At 35.7% G+C, this 11,872-nt stretch overlaps 1 protein-coding gene across 1 annotated transcript; it reads right to left on the minus strand.

The window, feature by feature from the left end:
- Positions 1 to 780: 780 nt before the first annotated feature.
- oxtrb (oxytocin receptor b) lies at positions 781 to 11,663 on the minus strand. Its single transcript, XM_083562154.1, has 3 exons — positions 11,552 to 11,663; positions 10,125 to 11,170; positions 781 to 1,631 (listed from the first exon to the last, which is right to left on the minus strand). Exons 2-3 carry the CDS (start codon positions 11,044 to 11,046, stop codon positions 1,405 to 1,407), a joined length of 1,149 nt encoding a protein of 382 aa, XP_083418280.1. The 5' UTR covers positions 11,047 to 11,170; positions 11,552 to 11,663; the 3' UTR covers positions 781 to 1,404.
- Positions 11,664 to 11,872: the final 209 nt, after the last annotated feature.

Below are 11,872 nucleotides of genomic sequence, written 5' to 3' on the forward strand. Positions count from 1 at the left end.
TGATGGGAGATGTAGTTCCTGTCCATAATGCTGACTAACACAAGTTCTCCCTGGAAAAAATGTCTTAGAGGGGAACATGTTTTTTTAGTTTTCTAGTTTTAAACATTTATAATGATATGTTATGATATTTACCATATCTGAAACCTTTAAAAGAGTGAGAGAAATCATGGATATACTGGGCCAATAATTAGCAAAACAATTAAAGCTACTGAAAAATGACACTTGAGAGAGCTTAAATATCCATATCACTTATACACATTTGTACTAATAAAAATAAGAAATAAATTATTTCAGAAATTTTGTGAATGATTTTATGAATCATCCTGTTTAGCATATATTAGGCTTTGCCTTTGTTTGTCACAATGTTAAAGATGCATTACAATTCTCTGAAATATATGGTAATTGATCATCAGTTGCAAGGAACTGTAGTTAATATAGAAATATATTTCTTCATTTCCAAAACATTAAGGAAATGTATTTTAGAAAAATGAGGTTGCTCCCTCCAAATGATGTAAACTCTGTACCAAGACACACTATAGTCATCGTTTATATAGATTGAAGTGCCCCAACACTTAACACAATATGTTGGTTCATTCTTTAATTTGTCATCTATCTGTATGTGACAAAACCATAATGAAAATTATGTGTTTGGTGTGTTTGGAAAATGCTCAGTATGTAGTACTGTATAACATAGTCACATATTTGCCAAAGTAGAAAATGAAAATGACACAAACATCTCAAAGTGTCATTTTTGTACACCAGAGCACATGAAAATGGTAAATAGTTATATTTTTTTATTTTATTTATTTTATTCACATACAATCATAATACATTAAATGATTTTAGAAGTAAATGTGTCTAATTCATCTATAAAGCGAGTGCTGAGAAAATGGGTAAATGAGAAGTAGACACAAAACACATTTATTCAGCAATACATTTAGGTTAACCAGGACTGAACTTAACTTGACATGACCTAGTAATATCTCTAGAGGGCCTCTGAACAGAATCTGTGTCAAAGGTTAGTAGTTTAGTAATAAAAGCCATGACAGGACTTTCACTGTAGGGGTTTGACTGTTGCCATTAGTTTAGTCCAATAACCTCAAAAAATACATTGTGGAATAGGGTGGTATGGGGCAGATGAATGCATTCAAAATGCAAAAGCATTAAGTATTTTACTGATGTGTGTCTTGCCAGTGTGCTTTGAGGTAACAGTTAGTGGTAGTTTCAGTCTCTCTAGAGAGTCAAATTGTAATCTGTATGTTTTTAATACACTGGCCTGAGCTTTTTATCAAGGTTTTAATGATAATGTGTGTCCATATTAATTCTTATTATTATTGTACATGCCGGTCCATCGCAGAGATTTTGTCACCATGCACCCCCTTGTCTTCTCATTCAATCCGTGTGTTATGTAGTTGATGTTTGGGTGAGGCTCCTCTGGCTGCCAGTGTCCTTCATCACTATTCCTGTTGAATGGCCATTAGGACTCTGCTGCCCCACACACTTACAGCGTAATGTTGTTAGACAGTTGTGCATCAGGTCACGGAACAGGTGGCCAGCAAAAAACATGTAGATCCAGGGGTTACAGCAACTGTTCAGGCTAGCCAACAGCATGGAAATAATGAATGCCATTTCTAGAAGACATAAGAATATTTCAGTACACCATGTAATTAAAGTATAGTATTTTCTTCTACTAAGTGAAGGCCATATTAAAAAAATAAACTGTGATCTGATATCTGTAATTATATAGATATTTAAATGCCGCGCCATGACACTTATTATTTTACAACCCCAATTCCATAAAAGTTGGAAGTTTTGTAAAATAATATGAATAAAAACAGAATGCAATGATTTCCATATCAAATAAACCCATATTTTATGCAGAATAGAAAATAGAAAACATTTAAAATGTTAAAGTTAAGGAAGTGAGAAGACCAATTGTTGAAGATTTTGGGGGGATGGAATATTGTCCTATTCGTGTCTGATACAGGAGTCTGTGTGTAGTTTTGGCTTAGAGATGATGGCAGCATTTCTGTATCATGTTCATATATGGCTTCATTTTTGCATTAAAGAGCTTTAAAATGTTTCTGAGCTCATGTAGTGATTTTCATTATAGAATCATGCCTGTTTTATTCTGTTACATACAGTTTATTCTGTTATATACAGTTTTTCTCAGATTACTCAGATTATTTTTATACCGCTTCATGTTTGTGACCTTTTGCCTTTTAACTTAATTAGTTGTAAAAAGAAGCCTTTAGTTGCCCCTGTACTTTTTTGGAGCTAGCTGTGCAATTAAATGAAATTAATAATTCATTTTTTTCTCCTTAAAATTGTTTAAAAACATATGACATTTTCAAATCATTGCTTTCTGTACATGTACAAGGTCCAGCTTGGTGGTGCTGGGATTTAAACTTGTAACGTTCTGATCCAGAGGCCAATGCCATAACCACTGAGCTACCACCTCCCCAGTTAGAGACTGTACAGTAATAAACAAAGAGCTATATGTTGTTAAAATTATACTATTAAAATTCACAGTATGTAAGACATGGGGTTTCAGTGCAACTTGAGTAAAGATAGAGCGTAAAACTAATGCGAAAGGGTGTGTGGGCTCATGTTTTATGTATGTCATAAGAAGTACCGTTACTGCAGAATTGCAGCTGGTGTTAATTGGCTTTGAATATAATTATGGTCTCTACTTTCTGAAATACAGCATGAAATGTTCTGTCCTACAAAATGTGGCTATATAAAGTTATAAGGTTGTATGGTTTTAACCTGCATGATTCCCTCTATACTGATAAAGTAAAGTTTCTGTTTTATGAATGAATACATTTTTGTCATCAGTAACAAAAATAAATTGACTCAAAAAATGCATAATACAATAGATGCAACAGATGTAATTCATTCATTCTATCATTCAATTCATTATAAATATTTTATATGTTTTCTGTGTTTTATTGTGAATTAAAAAATAATTTACCATAAGACATTTTCAAATTATTGCTTTCTGTTTTTATGATCATGTTACAGTGTACAGTGTCATTTTGGAATTAGGGTTGTATAATGTACATGAATATTTTATTGGGTTAGCAACATTTAACGTGTTCCTGCAAATAATATTACAAGATTGATATTTACTGGAATAAATTAATTTAAAACTCAAATCAAATAGTAGTACATGTGTTTTTGACCAAAACAAGTAAAAAAGAAAGAAATGTAAAATAAAAATGTTAGAGTTAAAGTAACCAGAGCAATGGCTTTCTAGAACATATTTAATAAACCTTATACTACTTGTATAGAAAAGTAAATAGGTAAAAACATAAATGAATATATGTCAAATAATATCTATCTATCTATCTATCTATCTATCTATCTATCTATCTATCTATCTATCTATCTATCTATCTATCTATCTATATATATATATATATATATATATATATATACACAGTGAGGAAAATAAGTATTTGAACACCCTGCTATTTTTCAAGTTCTCCTACTTAGAAATCATGGAGAGGTCTGATATTGTCATCGTAGGTGCATGTCCACTGTGAGAGACATAATCTAAAAAAAAAAATCCAGAAATCACAATAAATTACCATTTAAAACTATTTATTTGTATGATACAGCTGCAAATAAGTATTTGAACACCTGTCTATCAGCTAGAATTCTGACCCTCAAAGACCTGTTAGTCTGCCTTTAAAATGTCCACCTCCACTACATTTATTATCCTAAATTAGATGCACCTGTTTGAGGTCGTTAGCTGCATAAAGACACCTGTCCACCCCATACAATCAGTAAGAATCCAACTACTAACATGGCCAAGACCAAAGAGCTGTCCAAAGACACTAGAGACAAAAATGTAGACCTCCACAAGGCTGGAAAGGGCTATGGGGAAATTGCCAAGCAGCTTGGTGAAAAAAGGTCCACTGTTGGAGCAATCATTAGAAAATGGAAGAAGCTAAACATGACTGTCAATCAGGCGACAGGCCAGAAACCTGACTGATCTAGAGAAGATCTGTGTGGAGGAGTGGGCCAAAATCCCTCCTGCAGTGTGTGCAAACCTGGTGAAAAACTACAGGAAACGTTTGACCTCTGTAATTGCAAACAAAGGCTACTGTACCAAATATTAACATTGACTTTCTCAGGTGTTCAAATACTTATTTGCAGCTGTATCATACAAATAAATAGTAAAAAAATCATACATTGTGATTTCTGGATTTTTTTTTTTAGATTATGTCTCTCACAGTGGACATACACCTACGATGACAATTTCAGACCCCTCCATGATTTCTAAGTGGGAGAACTTGCAAAATAGCCGGGTGTTCAAATACTTATTTTCCTCACTGTATATATATATACTGTATATATATACAGTGTTTAAGACATAGAGCCATACCCTCATCCCAGAAAAATCACTCAAAGCCACTTCTTTCTCACACACAAGTCAGTGGGAAACAAGTTACTTATGCTTAAGCTCACTTATGAATCTAAGCTTGAATTATGTGTGCATGTAAGGAGCCATGATTGCAAGTTGATTGGCTGCCATTATTCACTATCTCTCCGGAGGTTTTGGAAATCCTTGGTAGTTCAGTGGTTAACATGTTGTTTCTTGCCCAGCCGCCAACCCAGCTGGCATATGGCATTAAGCCAAATAGTCTTATCATCTAGCTCTTTCCTGTTTTTGTAACTACCCTTCCTGTTTGAAAAACATTTTAAGGCAATGTGAGCCATACAAATTAGTGACAAGAACGACTAGACTAGACCGGGGCATGCTCATTGGCATCAGGTTCAGCATGTTCTCTTCTGTAACTCCTATGTTGAATTGGATTGTTTTTTATAGCTTAGTTTCAGTCAAGCACATTAACCACTTAACCTAAAATTTTCAGCACTCACCAGTCTGATCGTGTTTCATTTACTTCTAATTGAAGACTGCAAGTGGTACATTTGTTTGTGTCTCTGATGTGTTCATGCTGGATATACTGTAAATATTAGCGCATTATAGTACACGTGCAATTACTATTGCTATTCCAACTGTATTTACAATGTAGGCACATGAAATATGACGAACAATAGTGGGACAGGGAATAAAACTTTTTTTTACTTATTCTGATTACCCTTAGTATTATTAAACTATATATACAATTGTACAGTATTTATTAATATATGGACAAATCCCCTTGCACCAACACAAATTGTCTGTACTGGCTGGTGCTACTGTGTCACTGTGTCACTGTTTTTAATGTCTCACTGTCTTATGTTGCCCTATTTTCAACTAAATATCTCACACATGCACTTTATATCTCGCCCCAGTTATTTTTGTGTAGATCTATATTCACTGTGTACTGTGCTGTATGTGGTTTGAATGACAACGAAAGCCTACATGACTTGACATATAATTAGCAGCTACATTTACATTTTGCAGCATTTCGCAGTTGAGGGTTAAGGTCCAGCTTGGTGGTGCTGGGATTTAAACTTGTGACGTTCTGATCCAGAGTCCAATGCCATAACCACTGAGCTACCACCTCCCTAGCTAGAGACTATACAGTAATAAACAAAGAGCTATATGTTGTGTAAGACATGGGGTTTCAGTGCAACTTGAGTAAAGATTGAGAAGAGTGTAAAACTAATGCAAAAGGGTGTGTGGGCTCATGTTTTATGTATGTCATAAGAAGTACTGTTACTGCAGAATTGCAGCTGGTGTTAATTGGCGTTGGATATAATTATGGTCTCTACTTTCTGAAATACAGCATTAAATGTTGCTCCCTACAAAATGTGGCTATATGAAGTTATAAGTTTGCATGGTTTTAACCTGCATGATTCCCTCTTTAAAGTTGCTGTTTTACGAATGAATGCATTTTTGTCATCAGTAACAGAAATGAATTGATTAGAAAAATGCATAATACAACAGATGTAATTCATTCATTCTGTCATTCAATCCATTCCCGCTTACCAATGTGAATATGTAGATCACATAGACAGTAACTCAAGGTCAAACCAAGGACACTAAACCATTGACCAGCAGCAGCATTTAAACAGTGTAATATCGAGTCTGACAAGGATTTTTAAGCATGTTATTGTACTATATTAATGTAGACTACAAGTTTGGGCACAAGGATTATGTTTGAAGACAAAGATAAATTGTTAACTATAATTTCCCTGAATGAATTTTCTTTGAAATCATACTGAATATAAAATAAGTTTGCTAATTTATTAAGATGTAGTCACACTGTAGCTTTAAGAAAAGCTTTGGTGAATTATGAAGCTGACGGAAAGCCTGCCAAGAGTGTACAAAGCATCATCAGGAGTAGTCCCACAATGCTATTTTTATATCTTTATCTAAATAGTGACAAAATATATTTAAAAAAACAGACATCATTTCTTTTCTAAATAGATTCGTCTGAGCTTTCAGCTAGTCATGTATATCTTCTCAGACATGGAATTCTTAAACATAATGTGCCGTGATACACAGTTATACATATCACTTTGACAAGAGTGCACAGCACAGCTTGACAAAATGGCTAAGCAAAAGGCTTGAAGAAATAGAAACCTTTCTTTGTTATTTTACATGATAAGTTGGATAATTTGGATCTAGAGCTAATATTTGATCAAGTAAGGTCCTTGATCAAAGTTAATGCTAGTTTATAATTAGATTTATACAGTGTATTAATACAGTGTATTAATCAGAACATACACTAGTCTTAAGTTAAGCACTGAACATGTTTAATTCAGTATATCTTATCTTTTACATTATGATCAGATTTGGCAAGTCTATGGAGAATCCTAAGAATATATTTTAATCAACCTGGTTTTCTTATAAGTGATCCGGAGTTGTTTTCCATAGACTGTAGTACATCCAAATTATTTTATGCATTAATGTTTTAATAAAAATAAATATTTTTCATACATTATTTTATGTTTAGATTTCTCATATAGTTATCACACATTTGAAAAAAGTGTTATTTAGTTAATTAAGGCTTGCTGAAAAGCTTCCACTTGAAACCCTTTACAATGGAGACATCCCAACTAATGTCCCAACCTGCAAAATTACAGGTTATAATATGTGTATGTTTTGTTCAGTAGAAAAGTGTGAAAGAAAACCTTTTCTTCCGAACTCTGTGTCGAGGTAATATTGAGTCATCCTTACATCCTGATAAACGTCCTCATTATTACATCTAGTCAATGCATAATTTTGTCTGCAACTGTCAAAAAGTGATTTATACGAATATAATACATAGAGGCATGTTAATTTGCACTCACAATGTCCGTCTTCAAAGGGACTTAAATTATAGTAAATTGCACTGCAGGTGCAAAACAATCGATTTCAATTGACTTTACTGTATTTGTCCTCCATAAACTGAAATGCCTCAAATTACATATTTATCAATGCAAATGCACAAATCCAGGTATGTTATTCTTTCCTCAAGAAAAAAACACAATGTTTTTCAAGCCTGTTATCGCAACTGCACATATTTTTAAACAAACTTTTACTAACTCAGAGCCTCAGTCTTTTTAAGACTCCCCCAGAGGGACAAAACATTTTTAATGTGTAGATTGATAGTTATAGAAAATGCAATATTAATTATTATAAATTTTATGGTTTTATGGTTGTCACAAAGTAATTAACTAGGCATCATGTCCATAAAGACAGAGCACAAATGAGACAAATCGGACTTGTCAGGTGACAGTTGTAAACTACACTGTGAGAGAGTGTTGGGCTAACAGATTACTTACACACTTATCTTGTTTGCATGCACCATGGACAGTCAGGTCACCACATTAGATGACCTTTCCAGCTACAGCAACAAATCTAACTTCTTGTTAATTTCTCCCCTGAGAAAAAGCCTGTGTTTTGCTAACCAACGGAAATGGCATTCTTTTGAAGACTAGAGTATAGTTACTACACCCTTGGGAAGAGTATCTCCAGGAATATCTAAAATATCTTAAATGTCTAACAGCTCAGTGTTTCACGGGTTATGTGAAGTGACCAGTCTTTCAGATAAATGTTTATTTTGTTTTTTAGGTTCTTTATGGGTATTGGTTCAATGCAGTGAATCCTTTCTCTTTTCAAGTGCCTTGTATTATATATATATTTTTCTTTTTAAACAGCTACTAAAGAAGAATAAGATTAAACACTCCTTGACTCCTATGAGACAGAAACCTATTTTTATGCGTAAAGAGATTCGGTTTCATAAAAAGGGGTTCTTGATAACCCTCACCAAACTTATCTAAATTAGATGAATAATATTTAAGAGTGTTTTGGGTGCATTCAATTTACTCAACATTCCATTGCAAACTCAATGAACAAATGAAATATGAAAAAAGTGATTACAATCTGCTGGAGAAATTCACTGCAATTTCCTCTTTGGGTCACTGATGGGAAGAGAGGACAGAATGTTCTCTATCTGCACACTGATTTCATCATTCCAGCAGATACAACCACTCAAAATCTCGGACCTAAAAACCTTACTGATATTCATAATCTTGCCAAGACTTACGGTAAGTAACCCTTCCATAGATGTCATGCTTTTCTCATGTTCATTCATTGTTCTATAATCTTAAATCAGTGCAGTATTGTGAGTTGCCGTAACATGTTCATTTCAGTTTTAATTATGTTTAGAAAATATTTAAAGTTTTTTGTAGGTTAGCTTGGTACTGAAATGACGTATCTATTTTGTCAAATCTATTTAAACAAACTGCTGTTGCTGAACTGTTGTGCTTGTATCATAATGTGTATGTACATATTGGGTTTATAATTATTTGGACACAATTTTCTTCATTTTTGCCTCTGTACACTGCCACACTGTACACTGTAACATTAAGCAGAGATGTGATACGCAGCTTTAATTAAAGGAGGTTAATTTTGTATAGTTCCTCAATTTTCACAAATTAAAAAGTAATTGGAAAGATAAACATAATACTATATAAAATTATTATTTTTAATACTAACATTTAATGACTGTCTGAAGTCTTGAGCCCATAGATATCAACCTATGCTTTGATAGGCTTTCACTGCTTCAACTGAAGCTGCTGCTTGTTTGTGGGCATTTACAATTTTTTTTTGTTTTGTCTTTAGTAAGTGAAAAGCGCTCTGTTGGGTGTGAGGTCAGGTTGCAGGTTGCAAAATGCAACCACGTTGCATTTTGGTTGCTTTTGTAATATTTTTGGATCATTTTCCATCTGTACTATGAAGCACTCACATTAATTTTGCAGAATTTAACAGAAAATAAGCTATAGCTCCTTTTGCTAATTATCAGTAGTTGCATCATCAGTAAACACTAGTAATCCATTTTATTGAAAGTCGTACTCACCCATGCCATAGTAAGGCCTCCACCATGTTTGACAGATAACACAGTAGTTTTTAAATCAGATGTCTTTTCTTTCCCTTTTCATATTTTTCTCTTCATATAATGCCAGTACAAGTTTTTCTTATTTTCATCTCTCCAAACAATGGTGGTCCGGAACAGGGCAGACAGTTTAGATGTTTTCTAAAAGTCTAAGCTGGACTTTATGTTATTAAGTGTTACCAGGGTTTTTTTTTTAATTCATAACAGTGTCTCTTGATTTGTACATTTTAATAATGATACTATCTCCTGGACAGTATTCTTGAATTGGCTAGACGTTTAAAGGTGTTTTACTATACAAAGAAAATAATTTGATGAGGATCCATTTTTCAGTTGTCTTCCATTGTTTTACAGGCCTTTTCTTGTTACTGAGGTAATCAGTGCAATCTTTATTTTTAATAATGTACTAACTTGTACCTAATGTAACCAAATCTTTTAAAAAATTAGGAAAATATTTGTTGTTAAACCACTTAAATTAGAACTGTATGCACATCTTGATTCATGATCTATGTGCATGATTTAAAGTGCATTTTGGTGGTATACAGAGGCAAAATTACAGTGTGTCACTGTACGTTGTCACAAATGCATAAATGTTTGTCATAATTTAAATGCTATAATATGAATGTTCAAGAGGATGCCCCAGCTCCAGCGCAGGCTGATGGTTTCACTATTCAAACACTCAAAGAAGCAGGTAATTATGGAATGACTCAGTTCTGCTATGTAGGAACAGGGAAGCCACCAATCTATAACTAAAGCTGACATAACCCCAAAGCTTTATTAAATTACCCTCTCTCGGTGCCATGGGATCCCAAGCTGACCACATCTGCACAAAGAAGAACGGCGTCCAGCACACAACGTAGGCCAAGACGACAACAAATGTCATTTTCACGGTCCTGATTTTGGCCTCCGAGATGAGTCTCACACTGCTGACGCGTGACAGCGCTGCACCATCAGCCAGCTCCCTAGACAGCCTTAGAGAATGATCCCTTCTGCTCTTCAGCTTGAAGTTTTGCCATATCTTAAAACTGGTGAGGCCATAACACACAGTGAGAATGGTAACAGGTACGATGTAGATGGCAAGGCTTATCCATGTTATGTAGACCTTCGCCCCCCATGGATGCACAAAGTCTCCCCAGCAGTCATAGACACCCTTGGCTACTTCTTTGAGTGAGAAGATGTATGTCTGTGGGAGGCTGAGCAGCAGGCTCAGGAGCCACGAGCCGAGAACATACTCACGGTCCTTCCTGCGACGCAGAGAGCGGAGTGGCTGGCACACTGCAAGGCACCTGTCCACAGCCATCAGCACAAGCAGGTAAGTGGAGGCAAACATCCCCACCACCTGCAGATACTTCACCAAGCGGCACAAGAAGTCCGGCCCATAGAAGCGGAACGTGATGTCCCAGATGAGTTGTGGCAGCACCTGGAAGATAGCCACCACCAGATCCGCGATGCTGAGGTGCTTCATAAAGAAATGCATGCGCGAGCGCGCGCGTTTGCTGGCGTGAAGCGCCGCCAGGACGCACAGGTTCCCGGCCAGTGCAAGAAGCAGCACCACGAACAACACTGCCACTTCAACCTTTGCCACCTCCTCGTTGCGCTTAAGAGGGTTCACGGTTCGGTTTGTAGCTGTGCTTTCGTTCACGCTACTTGACTCGCAACACGATTTGTTCAGCGGCCAGATGGTCTCCTCTTTCGGAAAGTTCTCCATGGCGCGTTAGGCACGTCGCAGCGCGCGGAGGCGCAAACGCTTTTCGCTTTTTGTGCGCACACCCTTAACTACAGTCCACCATCAGAAGAGCGCATGGTTTGTTTTTATTGTTGGCCAGGATTGCCTGTAAAACACGAGATCCTTACGTGAATGAGCAGCACTTGCATTGTGGTCTGCAAGGGAACTATAAGCCTTGTTTAAAACGCAGCGAACTTCGTCGCCAAAACGCATCGGAATAAACATCTTCTGTTGTCAAACGAAACTAAATTTTATACAGACTACATTTCAGTACTTAGCATTAACTAGTCAAAGTGTAAGAATCGTTCCATCTTATTTAATGCTTCATTTATATTATACATACACACATTGTACATACATGCATGCACTCAAATTTATAAAAACATACATATGCAAATGCATGCATATATACACCTACATATGCAAACATACACATAATATTCTCCATAAAGAAATGATCAAATGCATTAATAGAAAAAAAACCCACCCAGACGTGGCTACTGGCTGTGGAGATCTCGCGCGCTATGTTGTGTATGAAGCCTCTTGAGTGGCCGCAGTTTTATGTTGGCTGCACGTTCATGTTTCCACAACCAGATGGCACTAACATGACGTTGTGCAATAACATTCGATACACGAGATCAGAAAAGGTTCTGCCTACTTTGCATGCATTTTGGTCGGGGTGGGGGGTTAAAGTGATTTAAACCACTGACCGTGCACCAGGACTGCCTGATGTACAACTAATATAGATTACTGCATGCTACAAGAGCACGAGGATGGTGGAAAAATAGGACAACAAATGCTGTCTACA

This window comes from Silurus aristotelis, assembly GCF_946808225.1.
Source record: "Silurus aristotelis genome assembly, chromosome: 2".
Taxonomy (NCBI): Eukaryota; Metazoa; Chordata; class Actinopteri; order Siluriformes; family Siluridae; genus Silurus; species Silurus aristotelis.

What these genes read in the sequence shown, in the direction of transcription:
- oxtrb (XM_083562154.1), bottom strand. Translation starts at nt 11,046, where the DNA reads ATGGAGAACTTTCCGAAAGAGGAGACCATCTGGCCGCTGAACAAATCG. An exon ending in TCCCATGGCACCGAGAGAGG is followed by an intron (nt 1,632 to 10,124) that starts GTAATTTAATAA and finishes TATGTCTTCTAG; the next exon opens with AAATGGCATTCATTATTTCC.